This window comes from Bacillus rossius, chromosome 12 (genome assembly GCF_032445375.1).
Source record: "Bacillus rossius redtenbacheri isolate Brsri chromosome 12, Brsri_v3, whole genome shotgun sequence".
NCBI lineage: Eukaryota > Metazoa > Arthropoda > Insecta > Phasmatodea > Bacillidae > Bacillus > Bacillus rossius.
This window is the reverse complement of record NC_086339.1, coordinates 10,971,918-10,990,062: the sequence shown is the minus strand read 5'-3', so window position 1 is coordinate 10,990,062 and position 18,145 is coordinate 10,971,918. Positions and strand designations below refer to the sequence as shown.

Here is an 18,145-nt window from a genome sequence, read left to right as displayed (position 1 = left end):
ACACACACACACCCGGTGCGCGGAGCTCCAGGGAAAAAAATTGGTTGTCTGTAAAGTCGGTTTACGGACGATAGTTTAACGTGACAACGTCATAACGAAACCTTGATGAAACGATTGCACACTTTATGAATAAAATTGAATCATTTTTATTTTAATAATAAAAGAATTAATACATGAAATTAAACCAGTAATCAGAATTTTAAAATGCAAGAATAGTTAACCTTTATTGCCGAAATTTATTTTGTAATAAGCAATGAAAACCACATTAACTTTTCACTTCACTTTATAAACAGTCGAGTGGAAGAGATATAGATGCGGCGCAAGCGTACAATGAGCGTAACGGAACAATGTGCGTAACGGGACACTTTTTTCGTGCGTGCAGCCGGCGTTCATCGATTTATTAGACGTTGTCACGTCAAAAACAACGCGATTTCAAATCTACCCAAAGACATCCGAGCGGGGGTCTGCTTACGAAAAGCATTTTAGGAATTCGCTGAGGGCCGAAGATAGTACTTTTGATTTTGGATTAAGTTTTCAAACCGTATTTTTTAGAATAGTTAAAATGGCTAAAACGCGTGTTTTCAGAGTAATTTTTAGGCGTAAAAAAACCGACACAGATTCTTGAAAGAACTTAAGGGACTTGCGTTACATCTTTATCTTCATTTCTACGCAAAATAATGTTACGGTCACCACTCAAATTTCACAGTTGTCATGAGACTGCGCGCCAGTCCAGAGGCGACACCGCGCTAGAAGCACCAGCGAACGTCGCGCTTATCACCCCTGCCTCACTGACTCACATACACCCCTGACGAGGTGGGGCCCCTTAGGCCCGCTCCGCTTCTATTGGCTGCTTGTCAGACCCCCCGGGCATCTTCATTTCACAGTAGAATCAACTTTTTCGGTATTTTTAGAATCCTCATCGGACGATGGCAAAGTCTCGTCCTTTGGCGTGTTGCATGTGATTGGGTAACCACTTCTTCTCCTTGTTTAGAACTGGCTAAGAGTCACCAAGGGCGTGTCAAGCACTCTGTAGTCCAATCATCGTGAACCATATATATATATATATATATATATATATATATGCTTCATGACTACTTTGCTACCCAAGATATCCCGAGAAATAATAGTGGCACTATTCTCTAACATCTAGATAAAATTTGATTATTGTAAGTTTTAGGTAGATTTCGAAGAAATACTACCTATTGTAGCCGTTACCATGGTGGGACTTTCGGAAATTTTTATGTAGTTTTTCGTTTCATCGTCAACTCAAATTTATATATATATATAATATCGATTTTTAATTTTAAAAAAACTCCATTTCTACCCTTTTGTTTGGATATTGCCCATTAACGACCGAGATTTTCCACTGACTAGATTTTATGTATCAATTTGGAAGTGATTTGGAAATGTATTTTGTGGCTGTTATCGTGGCCATAAAATTAAATATATATATAAAATTTTATGGCCACGATAACAGCCACAAAAAAAATTTCCAAATCACTTCCAAATTGATACATAAAATCTAGTCAGTGGAAAATCTCGGTCGTTAATGGGCAATATCCAAACAAAAGGGTAGAAATGGAGTTTTTTTTTAAATTAAAAATCGCTATAATTCCCATATTTATGATGAATATCACACCCGTTTGAACGTATTATAACTCGTAGGAGTTACACCAAAAATCTTTGTCCAAATAAATTTTTGCTACGCCCAACCATAACTGCAAGAGGTGGAAAAAACTAGGGTGTGAGAACTAAAAATTCTAAACCTTCCTTAGTATGCACACTATTGAATCCGTTTAAATTATGTATTTGTAAATCTTATAATTTTTATCTGACGCAATTTTTGATAAGATGAGCCATTTCTCCAAGGGATTGAAAAAACCGGAGTGGAAATAAAAATAAATTCATAATTTCCACATCATGTACACTATCAAATTCTTTCTAATTTATTGTAAAACAATGAATTATTATCTACAACTTTCGTCTGAAATAATTGTTTACGGCCTATTTTTACTGCAAGGGGAGGAATAAACAAGGGTTGAATGACAAAAAAAAAATTAATAACTCCGTTAGTAGGTACACAATCAAATCCATTCGAATTGTTTGTAAATCATATAATTTTAATCTAAATATTTGTCTGAAACTAGTTTTGATAATACAAAAAATTATTGCACAGGATAAGGAAAGCCTGGGGTTGGAATAAGAAATTAAATAAAACTTCACTACCATGTACGCTAACGAATCCATTCTTAATTTTGTTTAACTTTATAAATAGTGTCTAAAAATTTTGTTGAAATAAATTTAATATCTAACAATAATTATTGCAGTTGGTTTTCAAAAAAAAGATCTTTTGTAAAACGCACAGTTTTTTTTCCTTCCCTGTGTACATGCAATTAGTTGTTGGTAACGTTCAGGAGTGTCTCGTCGAAGGGTGTGGCGAACACCCTTAAACAGGCGCGGGCCTGGAGGAAGCGCCGCGCTTTACGAGCCGGTGCGGGGTGCGGGGTGTTTGTTGCATCTGGCGGCGGGGGCAAGGCGACCTGCGGCGACCGGGGGGCGGCCGCCGCCGCCGGGAACCCTCGCATCCGGGGCATCCGGGGCATCCGGGGCATCCGGGGCATCCGACACTCTGCTGTCTGACGTGAACACGTCTTTGAAATTGCTTCCATATTGGTACGGACTGGAAAAATTCGCGGTTTCGATGACCTTCAGGATAGACTACACAGACCTCAGTATACTCGGGAAAATAACGCCTTTTCCATTGGCTGCTGACTTGTGAGTCGTCTCAACTAGTTTGCCTGTGATACGATATTTCTTTGGTTGAGGGTTTATAACTGGTTGAGATTCGTCCAGATTAAAGGTAAATGTATTTGAATTCTAGCGTATCGCGAAATGAATCCGCGAATTTTTCCGGTCTCTACATATTGGGAGGCAATTAAAAAAAAAGGAATTAATAACAAAACCTGCGGGATACAATTATGTGCGCAGGCTTTCGCGGCCGTTGTCTGAAGTAGCTTAGCTTCATTCTGGGTTGTAGCCGTGTTCCTTGGCGGATAATTCACCGACGTTTCGGTCGACATTGCAGTCGCCATCATCAGGGAGCAGTTACATACTGATGAGTGGTAACTGATCCCTGATGATGAAGACTGCAATGTCGACCGAAACGTCGGTGAATTATCCGCCAAGGAACACGGCTACAACCCAGAAGCCAAGCTACTTCATCGGGGGATAAAGTTTGGTGTTGCAGCTACACATCTATCATCTCCATCCAAAAAATTAATTACACCACTGGACAATCAAACAACTCGTCACGCTACACGAGGACTGTGACGCATAGTGCGCGGTGGAGGGGAAAGCGCCGCCATTTTGATGTCATTATGCTGAGTTTCGATATTTCCATTTAGTGTAACTTTAGACTCGGAGAAGCTACGATGTTCGTTTTTTAAGTTTCAATAGTCAATCTAGCGATTGCATACTTAAAACATTAGTGTAAAATAGTTACAGTGAATATATATGGTGTTAAAATACAAAAATGGAAACCCGAAGGACTTCTTAGTGTTGAAACATTATTATAACATACATAAAATAGCGTATTTTATATTTAGTATAGAAAACATTACCTGTTACGTACACGTATCCGCGTACAACACACGGCCGTGTCCATGACACAGCCACACCCCATTTTTTTTTTGTAATTGGAACACAAATACATCCCGTAAAGTAGCTGACTTTTTTTTTTAATTTGTACGTTTACCTGAAAACAAACAACTGTGTCACTACAAACTGGTGTTTGCCGTAATACTCGAGTTCGGATTCTTACAGGTATTCTTTTGTGTTGTCCCAGTACCTCCAATAATTGAGCAATGTGTAAACCGTTTCTCTTGAGTTTCATTTCCAGTATTAACTGCGCACATTGATAAGCGTAATAAAAAAGTCTAATTAAAGAATAATTATTTTTTCCGTGGTTTAAAAGATATAATTTAATGCAACATTATTTAAAAAAAAATTATGTGGCTATTTTTTTTAAAGAAATACTCAATATTACCTCGAAAAACGTATTTCATATCATATACAAAAAAAACCACAGACATGTGTTGTACAATGTTACAATATATTTCTGGTAGTATTATAAAAATTTTCTTGGATACTTTTGTCGTCCACAATCAACATTCCGGATTCTGGATCCTGCGTCAGGAGGAACCATTAAATACTACTATTCTTTCATTCAAAAATAAAAATAATTCTGAGAAGTGTACAGATATAAGCACGTTACGAGAATTCCGCAGCTTCGCTGCTGCGTCATTTCTACCTCACCCCTGCCGTCTACTCATCCGGCCTTTACAACAAGCATACAGCATTCTACGTTACGTACCTAACACCCACCCCCTTTTTTTTTCTCCGTCTTCTACCGCTAGTGCATGCGTTGGTGTGGCATCACTGCTGACGTACTCTCTTCTTCTTCCGGATCCCCCACGACGTACTTAACTATTCCCCTCGTGCGATCGGAATTTTCGTAACGCTCGAAAATTGCAGCCGCCCCCCCCCCCCCCTAAGCAAAGAAGTTTAATTAAAAAAATAGCCTTTCATAAATAAACATTGTTATTTTATGAATTTACTAAAATAAAAATGCAACGACCCGAGATACTAGAAGAAATATAATGAACGATACTGCTCCCTCGATCCCTTGTAATGTACCTGCGTGGTCCGGGTGGTCCGGGTGGTCCGGGTGGTCCGGGTGGTCCGGGTGGTCCGGGTGGTGCTAAGTGGGGCAGGTGGCGCCTGCGGGTCGGCGCGTAGGCAACCCCGCAGCGCACCGCCGCCGCGCGGGCTGCCTGTCGTCCCGTCCCGCTCGCCATGAGACCAGACTCGCCCTGTAGCGCTCGTTCAGGGGGAGGGGGAAACCACGTTGTTACGAAGTACCGGCAACTCGCACGCTCTGTTCGTGACGGACAGTTCTGGGTCGACCGCTAGCCCCGTCTGCTGTCCGGGACAGACCCGGCCAACCCCTGGTCCCCGGTCCACGACAACCCGGCCACGCTGCTGAATCAATTACACAAACCGAACAACACGTCGTTTCACGATTCTCAAACTAACCACCTACTTTCCAATAGCCACAGGAAGAGCGCCGTAATTATAAACTAAAATTACATCAAATCAGGTATGGTAACAAAAAAAAAAGGAATGGCTGTAAATTGTTGATACTAAAAGACCACACACGACATGACAAATCGGCTCGTCATTTTTTTTGCAACAGGCCATCGCAAATTAATTTATGATCACCCTGGTATAGAGGGGCACCATGTTGGGTTATTGTAAATGCATTCAAATTATTTTATCTGGGCCAATGCCTTCGGATACTCAACTATATATGCATTTTATTTAGTGGTTTATAGCATTTTTTTTTCTCCGTAAGGTACGTTCCTGTTCGTTACGTGTTTTCGTAAAAAAGAGACATGTACGTATCCGTAAATAAAGTATTCATCTGACCACTTGTGTCAGTGCCTCTGACAAAATAAGTTCTTTTATGTGTTTTTCACAGTTGGGTATCGCATACAGCAGCTTCTTCAGTCTCGTTTTCGAAATATTTGTTCATAAAAACCTTATATAAGCAACAAAAAATAAATAACACGGCGGGTGCAGTCCACCAAAAACATCAAAATCAAACATTGAAAAAAAATCACCGCCCGTAAACTCAGAAGAATTTAATGTGTGTGTGTTTTTTTTAAAAGTAGGTTGTTCCCAATTAGATTGTCAGATAGCCAGTAGCAATAGTTAAACCTAACAAAGCCCTATAAAAAGTTTTATTTCAGAGTTTTTCACATGAATCCGTTCTGTCTTGCGTTTCACATTTTAAAACAGGAACATATTGGTGAATTGGATGGTTTTACTTTTAACAAACATTATCACAGTTAAAATTAATTAACGTATCGACAAAATTCGTTAGGATCATTATCAATGATAGGCTCGGTATGGAACGGAATAATGTTAAATGAAACTGGCTTATTCACAAAATAATTATAATCGCTCTGAGTAAAATTTATGAATTTTTTTATTTTTGAATAAAACTTCAAAAATTCTTTACACTTTTCACAAACTGATTTATCCAACAGCTAACTACGCAAAAATTTCCTGCGGAACATTTTTTATAGCTCTCGTGAAAATTACGTCTTTAAGAACCTTACAAGTTAAACAATGTTTGTGTTTAAACAATAATTATGAGCTGAAGTGATGCAAACCATAAATGTTGAGATATTTTGTATTTACATTCAACGTTGTTTAAGAGCTTCCTTAAAAAGTTATATATATATATAAAATTATTTATCAGAAAAACAAATTCTTTTTTACAATTTTTTTGGCCAAGCAAAGTTACAGAACTGCGTGATTTTGTACCTGAAACTTAAGATTTAGTATTTGCTTTGAACAGTCAAGTCGACGGAAAAGTTAATTGAAAGATTACGAAAATATCCATGTTTATGGAATAATACGTTGGAATAAGGCAGGATATGCAGGACAATGCCTGGGATTTGATTCCAAAGAGGATGCTATCAAACTGAGTTGAATTTATCCTGAAACACTCCATAAATCTGGTTTCGTCCTCACCAGTAACTGCTTCATGAAATGATGAAATATTTTCTATTATTTTATTTTTTAAATTAAATTCATGAACCCCAATTTTATTAATTTATTTTATTACGTTTACATACTGTCAGAACCAGCACAATGTCATCAATGATGAGACCTGCAAAATTCGGGGATTCATTTCGTGATATGCTACAATTCAAATAATTATACCTTAGCGCTGCTTCTGCAATTGGTTCACTGTTAATCTGGAGGACTGAGGGCCAATTAGAGACCCTCACTCATAGAAGTGTCGAATCACGGGCCACCCGGTCGAGACGACTCACAAGTCAGCAGCCAATGAACAGGTGGCTCATTTGCCCGAGTGTGTAGAGTGTAGTAGACAGGGGTGCCCACAAGGGGGGGATAACGACGCAGACTGCGTCATTAAAATTTCTGGCGGGGGGGGGGGGGGGGGGGTTGGTTAAAAGACGAGAAAAATGTATATATTATTAACATAATTATAGCTTCTAATGTGAAAATACGTTTCTGGTGCTTTGATAATTGAAAGGGATCTTGTAAATCAAATTGGCAACCCCGCACTTTCCTCAACAAAAGCAGTTTGGCATCTGTCGGTTCAGGATGGAAATATTACCTGATATGACCAAAATTATTATTAGAAAATCAGTTTTAATTAATGCAAAATGTGATAAAATATAATACTAAAAAAGTATATTATAAAATAATTGAGTAAATCATTGAGAAAATGGCATAAAAAATTTCGGGGGGGGGGGGGGCGCATCATTAGGTTAGGGGGGTGAGTCATAGTGTTTGGGGGGGGGGCACCTCTCTAGTAGAGTCTATCCTGGAGGTATTTGAACCCGCGAATTTTGCAGGTCTCTAGACTCATCATCGTCGGGATCATCACTCTTAATCCCACGGCATGCGCGTCTCTCCCGACGTCGCGAGCTAGATGGACTTATCCCGTCTGGCCCGACTGGCGCAGCTGTCTGTGTGGTCCCGGCCTCATCCCGGCAGCCGTCTGCGCTTCTGCGCGGTGCGCTGCTCTGTGCCAGGGCCACGCGTCAGCGCCCGAGGTCCAGGGCGGGGGGTGGGGGGGGGGAAGGGGGTCGACGAGGCTATTCCAGGACCGGGGCCTGCTGCTGGGACCGCCACATAGACTGACGGACCACGCAGACCGATCATCGTTCTCCCCCGTCGCCGACTCCGCCGATCGAAGCATCACCGTCGAGATCTACCGACGGCTCTGGTCGCTCGGAGCACGTCTGGAAGGGTTGTGAAGGGCGGACGCCAGGTGCCGACCTTGCCTCGAGAGCTGGTGCCACGGCCGCATCACAGGGCTCTCTGGGTTCAGGGCCGCAACTAAGGGGGGGGGGGGGGCAAGCGGGACATACGCCCCGGACGCAAAGCTGTGGGTTGCGCCGAAATCGCTTGCATTTTAATTCCTACTACAACTGGGTAACTGGTAAAAAGGTTTTTTTTTTTAATTTGCATGCCAGGAATGTCTAATCTGATTTACAATATAACGTCTCAACATATTTATTTTAAATTACTCTGAGAAAAATGTTAAGTAATAATAATAATAATAATTTATTTCCCTTTTTTTTTTTTTTACACTTTGTTGACAATATTCACTTAATTAACCAGGACATTTAGCACTCACGAAAGCAAGCTTGTATGTTCAACATTAACAACGGACCACCCCCCGCTTTAGTGGTGTGGTATGTGCAAAATATGAGGGGGGGGGGGGCCGCATGAATCCATTCATGCCCCGGGTGTCAGAGACTAGTTGCGGCCCTGTCTGGGTTGTTCCGGGGGAGTCGCGGATATGTGACACACCTGGTTGAACGCCTCGTGATACTTGTTTGGATGGGGGATTCCTCTTGAGTCAACCACAGGAAAACGATCCTGGGATGGGTTTTCTCAGCCTCTCATAGTTAGTACCCCCCCCTCCCCTACCTCAAACACCCGCAGCACGTCGACTGCATCTTCTGCTGGACATCTGAACGGGAACGAAAGGCGGAATAGAACCCGCGAAACAAGGAAGGCTCCGGAAAAACAACGCGGCCACGCCAGCTTTAACTTGTGAAGAATCGTCGAAAGCAAACTGACGCAAACAAATGAAACCTGCGTTCACTCACAATTTTTGGTGTCCAGGCATGCGCTTCTGTTACAATTTAATTATTCAAAGTAGAGCAAGGGTGGGAGGGAATATATAATAAACACAACAGAAACATTACATCCATTTATGATTTTTATGCGCTCAGAGATAACGATGCGATAAAATGGCCATGAATGGATGGTAATTCAGGATTTTTTTAAAAAAAATTACTCAAAAGATTACGTATGCAAGTAAAAACATGCATCACGAAGTATAAAACAAGTTCTCAGATTTTAATTACGTAATAGGATTTCACTTTTATTGAATCGATTTTTTTTTGAAATCGATTATTTAAAACACACTATTTTTCCGAATTCTGTTTCGAAAGCCAAAAAGCCGGAGCGATAAGGAAACCAGGCGCCTCACTCACCTGAGATATGTCTCTCGGACTGCGAGCGGGGCTGCTTCGTGACCTGTAACAAGGAAGAACCACTGTCACGTGTCTGAGAACTAGAGAGGGCATCGCCGGAATTGTCTTCCCCCCATTCTGCTCACTGCCCTAACTAGAGGTGTGGTTCCAAGTGGGTGGAATTGGGAACGAAGCTGATCGTTTAGGGGCATGCAGATTTCGCGAAAAGATTTCGAGACTAGATGAAAGTATAAAAACACTATAGCATCGTCTGTGTTTCGTGATCGGGTGAGTTTCTGTCAGATACATGTCGATTGTTACAACACCAATCACAGTGAATCAGTGCGGAAGTAAACGCGTCCTGAGTGGCCCAGGTCAAATAAGGCAACAACTTCTCTCGCTAGACGGCTGCCAATCACAAGGAAGAAACCATAGCTGCGGGTATACCTCGTTCAGTCTCATAAGTGTTCAGATCTTTTCGCGAAAAATGCCTGCCCCTACGTGATCGTCAATGGATAGAGCATGGAGATAGAAACCGTCAGGAGAGGGCAGGCCTGTGACAGCAGTTGAAGTCACTCTCTACCCCACCATCGCCAGGTATAACAAAACCGTGTTCGTCGGTGCTGAACGCAACACAATACCCTTGACGTCATTATAATGTAATGACTAACGTTTCATTACGGATTTCGATTGGAATAGGCATTAACGCCACGTCGCCATCTGGGGGTCGTTGAAGGAGAGAAGCCGGCGGTGCGGATGTCGGTCGACACACCCTTTTTTTTACCAACGGTTTTTTTTCCTTTGATCGTAAGCCCGCGTAGTCCAAACAGTACACGAACAATTAACTCGCAGTTCGTTAACGACGCACTTCCACAAAGCGTATATGCTGTACCAGTTTTAACAATGGTTAATTTTAATCCGCGAGCCGTTTAGAATCCTCTCTGACACAAATACTCGACAGCCCGCACGTGCACTCCATCTATCTCTGTCTCTGTCTCTGTCTCTGTCTCTCTCTCTCTCTCTATCACTGACGTCATGGATCCCGCAAAGACGTCACGGCCGTAAATCCAATAGCGTGCAAGGCTCCGCGCGTCAGAGGGGAGGGAGAAATGATGGCTTGCACAGAGGAATTGGAGGAGGAGGGGAGGAGAAAATGGGAAAGTAAGACAGCTATCCTCGTGACCATCCTCCCAGCGTTAAATGTATGGAAGCTAATTGTGTAGTTTGCAGTTGAACAAGAAAAAGATGATAAGCTTTACCATGCTTGTTAGAAAACGTAAATGCAGCCAGGTATTCGCCGCCCGATGATCGATAGTGGCGTTACCGAAGGCCGTTCGAAATTTTCTGTCTACTCCTGTTCAGAAATGTGCCACCCGGCGAGCAATTTTCAACCCTTTAAATATTCTTGGTTCTGCCAAAACCAAGAGCATGCTCAAGGGAGTCAGAGGATGGGCGGATATATCCAGGACCGTCAAGAGAAGGGCTCGGATGCAAAACTTTTGTCGATATCCCGTGCCGTTACAATTTATACAATTTTTTCAAACCCAAATTTAAATAATATATATCTAAATATTAAATATTACTAAGGCCATAAATGGTGATCTAGGCTAATCGCATAACTTATATTTCCCATGGATTTTATAAACAATAGACTTATAATTTTCTGTCCTACTATCAGGGTAAACATACGTATTAAAAAATATTTCTAAACTTAACTGGAACCTCCTCACCCCCTCCCTCCCAAATACTCGAGCACAGGAGATTTCACCCTTTTTCGACAGAACTGTACACATCCAATTTCCCTAGAAATCTTTAAAAAATCTACCGTTCTTACCAACAAATGGAAAGAATTTTAAAGAAAACAGCGGGCAAAGTGATATCCCCCCCCCCCCCCCAACACACACACACGCACGCATGCGAAATTAAATTGTGTGTACGCTCCTGGCCAGATCATAATTGCTTGTTATAACAAAAAGTCACTTTGTGGCAGTAACAGAATGGTAGAATTTGCATTAAAATAGCGCAAAAACTTTCTAACAGTGAAGTAAATTACAAGTTCTGTGATCTATTGAAAACAGGATTAACAGTCACGTGGAAGGAAGGAGTATATGTTTGCTGTTGGTTTAACATGTTATTGTGAGTTTTGTTAAAGCTAATAAGATGATTATTGCAAGTCCATGTTAAAAGAAAGTAACCTCAGAAGACTTGCACCTAAAACTACGAAGAAACCCCATAAGTTTGGAACAACTATCTGTGGATATTTAATGAATATGGCCATGTATTTTTAACGAAAAGATTTTCAGACCAGCTGTTAGCTAAAACTTTTTAGCATGGTTCGTGGTTGGCTGGGTTTATTTGAGGGTAATGTCTAATGTCACACCAATCATTGCGATACAGTGCGGAATCCTGGTACAAATAGGGCGATGGCTTCTCTTGCAGACGGGAGCCAATCACAAGGAAACAGTTGCTAGTGCGGACATTATTTTCCATTATTCTAATGAGCGAACGGATTTTTCGCTAAAAAATTATGACTTTATTATTAAACAATTTTTTTAGTAATTTTGCGGTGAAAATATTTATAAGGCCGGTATTCCAAGACACAAAAATTAGGGTTCATAAGTAGGGGCAGGCATTTTTAGCGAAAAGATCTGAACACTTATTAGACTGCAACAAGGTATACCCGCACCTGTGGTTTCTTCCTTGTGATTGGCGGCCGTCTGCGAGAGAAGTCGTTGCCTTATTTGACCGGGGCCACTCAGGATCCTTTTACTTCCGCACTGAATCACTGTGATTGGTGTTGTCACGATCGATATGTACCTGGGAGAAACTCACCCAATCACGAAACACAGACGAAGCTATAGTTTTTTAACTTTCATCTAGTCTCAAAATCTTTTCGCGAAATCTGCATGCCCCTATTTATAGGTGTTGAATATGTTACATCTGTAGCATTCCTAGTGCACGATAGGACACGGCCGGTAAATAATTTTTTTGGGGAACATATTTAGTGTCCTATTCATTGACAATCTGTTGCCCAAACTCCGCGAATGCGCAGAGCTCACTTTTTTCGTTGATTCGCGTAGATGGCGGACCTGCCTCTTGCGCCATTAACTTGTGAATATTTAATTTTGTGATCATCGAGGGACGTTCCAAGCGTAGGCTATTGGTGTGTCAAATGAAACTTTATGATACCGAAACTATCGTAGAATACATTTTGTACACTTCTAATGGTTATAACAAGACATAATCGCAACGTTAAAAGTACTCGAAAAATTAGAAAGGGCGTTTCTATTTTTGTGCGATGGTGCTGCTATCTCCAGTATTTCTGCTATCTCCAGTATTTTTTTTCCCCGTAACATTTGTATCGAAGGTTGCGAAACGTCTGGTAGAATGCGTTGAAGCCAGTTTATAGCCTCGCGCAGGGGCACCGTTTATTAAAATGGTTGCTGAATTTTTTTTTCTCTTTACTGGGGTTCGGTTTGGAAACGTTCTGGAATACGGCCTGCGAGTTGGGTTACTATTGTGTACCAACTAGGCAGTACGTCTTGGAATACCGCCATAAGAGTGAGATTATGATGATAAAATATTAAAATACTAATTTTTAATTAATTATATTTTTATTTATTCATGTAACAATGTTATAATTTATACGTTTTTTTGTTTAAACCTTATATTGAATTTTAATAAATTGCTCTTTTTGACTTTCATCTTTATAAAACTAATGTAAGGTTTCTTAGGTTATATTTTATATATATTTATTTCTCAGTTATTATACATTTACAAATGTTTACAATCATCGAAATACCGCATGTAATTTGAAGTGACTAGATGCCACTCGCGTACAAGCTTGCTTTCGTGAGTGCTAAATTTCCTGGTCAATTAAGCGATTATTTGTTAACAAAGTGTAAAACAAGGGGGAAATAAATTATTATTAGAGACCGGAAAAATTCGCGGTTTCAATGGCTTTCAGGATAGGCTGCACATTTCCCTCTACACTCGGCCAAATAACGCCACTTCATTGGCTGCCGACTTGTAAAGTCGTATCAGCTGGTTCGTCTGTGATTCGATCTTTCTTTGGTCGGAGGTTTATAATCGGTTGGAGATTCGTCCAGATGAACAGTAATCCAATAGCAAAATCATCTAAGAGGTGTATGTGTTTGACTTTCTAGCCCATCTCCGAAACGAATCCGCGAATTTTTCCGGTCTGTAATTATTATTATAATGTGACTAGATAATGCCCGGCATGCGTTGCAATGCCTCAATCAATTTTTTAATTTTTTAAACGTATACTAAGCATCTCTCTTTATCTCTCTAATTCTCTATCTCTCTATGTATATCTCTATAACTCTCTATATATATCTTTCTAGCGGACCCGACAGACACTGTCCTGCCCAAATGTACTTTTTGTGAGATATGGATATGGCGGTAAGTATTTCTACGCTGGACATTTTGTATCTTCTCATTATACATACCCCTCCTCTTGGGCACGCCACTGCCGTTACCAAAAACCTTTCCCATGGTTACGCAGAAGGCAACAACAATGCAAAAGCCCGTTGCCAAGGAGGCTAATTATCAACAATACTTAAGTTTTTTTTTGCTTTTAAAGCGTGTTTTTTTTTTTTAGTTTTTTCTTAACTCAGAATCGAGATAAAATATCCAATTGTGAATCTAAACCATCCTCGAATCCCCGTGAACACACAAAAAATTTTCATCAAAATCGGTCCAGCCGTCTAGGAGGAGTTCAGTGACATACACACGAACACAAGAAATATATATATATATATATAAAGATTTTCAGGGCGGGGAGGTCTGAGCGCTCACCCTCTTCTTGGCGGCGGCGTCAGTCCCGCAGGGCGAGGCCCGCTGCTTCGCCAGCAGCGGCGCCGACGAGGACTTGTTCCCCAGGTCGACGGCCGCCGTCGGCGACAGCTTGGGCGGCGTGTTGAACCCGCGCACGGGCCTCAGCGGCAGGCAGCGCGGCCGCGCGGGGCGGCGGCCGGGGGGCGGCGCGGCCAACGCCCGCCCCCGCTCGTCAGACTCCTCCTCGTCATCCTCCTCATCCTCGTCGTCGTCTTCGGGGGCGGCCGCGTCCTCCACCCCGCTCGACGAGTCCGCGCGCGCGAACGACGCCGTCGTCTGTGTCTCGACACTCTCGCGCCGCACCCACACGTCCTGGGCGGCGGCGGCGGCGGCGCGGGGGCGGGGGTGGGCCGGGGGCGGCCGACCGGCGGCGGCGGCGCTGCGGCGGCGCAGCCGCTCCCACGTCTCCTTGCGCCGCGGCTTGTTCCCGCCGCCTCCGGGAGCTGCGACGTCAAACAACACCAGCCGAACACTCGTTAGTGACAGTTAACTCCTTCAACAGTTACTAAAAAATAAACATATTTATAGTACCTAAAATTAATGCCGTAATGATGTGGTGGTCACGCCACTCGATTCCCATCATGGAGATCCGAGTTTAATCCGGGATAATCCGACACGGTTTCATCGCAAGTAGTTGCCGCTACCAGGTTGGCTTTTCTCCAATTGCTCTGATTGATCTTGTTTCTTGAACTAAATTAGTTCCATCACTGTTCTTCTTAACTTAATTCATCTAAGGACATTCAATTATTTCTAATTGTTTTTTCTTATTTTCTGAGTATTTTATGTTTATATGACGTTACATAACATTGTGATTTATTATTATTATTTAAATACCAAAGCAACGAAAAACCACATAATTTTATGACTTTGAAGTATTGAATCTAATTTAGAGCTTCAAATTTATTAAACTACGAAATTATTAAATTTTAGAGAAGGGGAGAAAAAAAAATTGAACATGTTGGTTCATGGGAGCACGCACTAAATCAGCCTGAAGAACCCTTACTAGCATGTCTCGCATTGATAGCGAGTTGCCAACCTTTCAGGCGCAGACTGCAGTCGGATCATGAAGTCGCTCCCTGAATGAAACGTTGCATGCGGACATAAGACGTCAGCCTAGTAGCTTCCGAAGGAAAATTCGATGGTTTAGACCTGGCCATACTCGTTGGCGGTTCACGTAATTCGCCTGGTCAGCACGACTAACTGCAGGTGGAGGAAACAAAGCGGCGTGGTGCAAGATGGGAGAAACCGGCGCTGCGAGTCAAAAGAACCAGTAAGTTGCGTCGTGTCCCTACTGCCAAGGGTACAGAAGAATGACAAGTCACCCCGACTGTGTTACAAATCTGGTGACTTCAATGTACGTGAAGAAACAGAAACCTTTTCTAAAGAGGATTCTTGCAAATTTGATTTAATAACATGGTGGTGACATGTAGATTACACATTTACTTTACATCATTACACATTCAAATATTTTATATAAGTTGTATTTTAAAATAAATAAATTTTATGCATTAAAAATATACCAAAATGTACAATAAATTAGGCATAGGCATAGAGATACACAACACGGCAGATAACAATATATTCACAACACCGACGGGTGTAACTGTTTTCAGTTTTAATAAACGGAAACCCCAACAGGAAAATTCAGAATTTAACTTGGAATTTCCAAAGGCTGGAGCCCCACTGACCTGCCTAAGATTCACTGACCCCCAGTGAGACCCCGAACATACCCAAAGTTCGCCGCTTGCTCATGCAAATTCGCGGTAGGAATAAAAAACAAGCACACATTTCCTGAGAATTAATGCAGGCTGTTTCCGAATAGTAGTCTAATGAAACCTTTAGATAAGAAATACACTAAAATAGTATCGCAGTGGACGAAGCCATTTTTTTGCGTTGCTTCCGAATTATCATAAGAAATACTTACGCATCCCTACAAGCGTTCACTGATGCATCCCTACATCCATTAGATTTGGAATTTGAATTTATATAGTATGTACATAATCTTACTTCATATTTTGGCATAAAATTAGTTTTAAACGTAAATAGCGTAAGATATAACTCAAATAGACCAACAAACATGTTAATAAAAGTGCCACTGATAGGTTAACATAAACTAGTAACTTTATTAAATGCTCATTATCAATATTTCGACTAGGAATATCGTTAAAATACTATCCATATTGTTAAAATAAAGTTTCCTTTTGTATTTGTAAAACATTTGGTTCGCTCCATTCGCCACAGATGGCAGCACCGTGCTTGTTAAACATTTACGTTCCTGACTTCCGTCACGTTCTTGAAGTAACTCCTGTCAAATGCCGTTTACTGACAGCTAGGATTTTGTTAGACATTTAAGAAAAAAATTGGTTGTCTGTAAAGTCGGTTTACGGACGATAGTTTAACGTGACAACGTCATAACAAAACATTGATGAAATGATTGCATACTTTTATGAATAAAATTGAATCATTTTTTATTGAATTATCACTATTTTGTATGGATACAAAGAAAGAGTGCAATAAATCTACAATTTAATTGATAATTTTACTTTTATTTGCACTCGTTAATTCAAATATGTTTATTACTTTAACGAAGAGATTATTTTAACTATATAACTTTTATACGTGTTTGCTATTTAACTTCTTCCAATCTTTGCTATTCTGTTAAGGATAGGACGATGATGGGATAAGTAGGAAACGAACAGGAGTGTTTCAAGTTTAATGTGCCTCGAAAAAAGTCAAATCGACGGTTGTTCCAATCGAGTGGAAGAGAGAGAGATAGATGCGGCGCAAGCGTACAATGAGCGTAACGGGACACCGCGTAACGGGACAATGCGCGTAACGTGACACATTTTTTTCGTGCGTGCAGCCGGCGTTCATCGATTTATTAGACGTTGTCACGTCAAAAAAAAAATCTGAATAGGGACGAATGCGAGAATATTCGGGCGTCATGGACTCGGGCTCAATGAATCTCTTGTTGGTTCGCGCACTGCACTGACCGGCGGACTTGGACCGCGGCGGCGAGGCCGTGCCGATGCCCGACTCGGGCTCGTCGCGGTCGGGCGACTCGGGCGACTCGGGCGACTCGGGCGACTCGGGCGAGCCCAGCGGCGAGTCGGACAGCGAGTCGCGCGAGCTGGAGCGGTCCCGCAGCGCCGGGAACACGGCCGCTTCGCCCGAGGAGGTCGTCGACCTGCAAGAGCACACACCCCCCACTTCTTACACTCATTCCATCCTCCCCACCCATTTATTTCAAGTGCCTGCCGCTTAGCCAAGCAAATTGCAGTCACGATATTTTCTTGGCTATAGATTTTATTAAGGTCATATAAGTTTCGGTTGGTTATAATTAGGGGCATTCAGATTTCGCGAAAAGATTTCGAGACTAGATGAAAGTTAAAAACACTATAGCATCGTCTGTGCTTCGGCGAGTTTCTACCCAGGTACATGTCGATTGTCACAACACCAACCACCGTGATTCAATTCTGAAGTCAAGGGATCCTGAGTGGCCCCGGTCAAATAAGGCAACGACTTCTCTCGCAGACGGCCGCCAATCACAAGGAAGAAACCACAAACCATAGGTGCGGGTATACCTTGATGCAGTATAGTAAGTGCTCAGATCTTTTCGGGAAATATGCATGGCCCTAGTTATAATTTATATGTAACGACTTTGTAAACGTTTATGTGATCTAAGTGTAAGACACTCGCCTTTTACCGGATAAAATAAAAAAGTAAATTAAGTAGCCTACATAACAGCAAACAACGCAAACTAAATAAATATTAGAAAATAAAATATTTAAAAAAAATCACATATAATATTATGAACAAAATTGTATTTTTTTTACAAATTAGACATTTAATTAAAAATAAATTAATACACACAATAGCAAAATTAATATTACAAAAAAAAAGTTTAAAATCTACCATAAACAATAATCCTAACTTTCTTAAAACTTGATATTGCAATTATAAAATTAATACATATCATAAAAAGACTAATATACATTTCCTGATAATCATTCACTCACATGCACACATTTATATCACACTGTGGTTTAAAACATACCAAAGAGGTAATTTACGAGTTATAACAATGTATTTTTAGTTGTTAAAATGCTCACCCTGCACCAAATTATTATATATTTTAATAATAAATTTTGTTAAGCAATCCTGAATAACCCTAACACCGATCAAATTTAAAATAAAAT

General features: G+C 41.2%; 1 protein-coding gene across 2 annotated transcripts in view; it reads right to left on the bottom strand.

Moving 5' to 3' along the window:
- The window catches only part of LOC134537515 (stAR-related lipid transfer protein 13-like), a 525,855-nt gene that overhangs the window by 322,592 nt on the left and 185,118 nt on the right, over nucleotides 1–18,145 (bottom strand). For both annotated transcript variants that reach the window (XM_063378028.1, XM_063378029.1), the window contains exons 6-8: nucleotides 16,940–17,133; nucleotides 13,908–14,389; nucleotides 9,111–9,153 (exon numbers count right to left, since the gene is read on the bottom strand). In XM_063378028.1, the coding sequence (XP_063234098.1) occupies nucleotides 9,111–9,153; nucleotides 13,908–14,389; nucleotides 16,940–17,133 (719 nt within the window). The remainder of the gene's footprint in view (nucleotides 1–9,110; nucleotides 9,154–13,907; nucleotides 14,390–16,939; nucleotides 17,134–18,145) is intronic.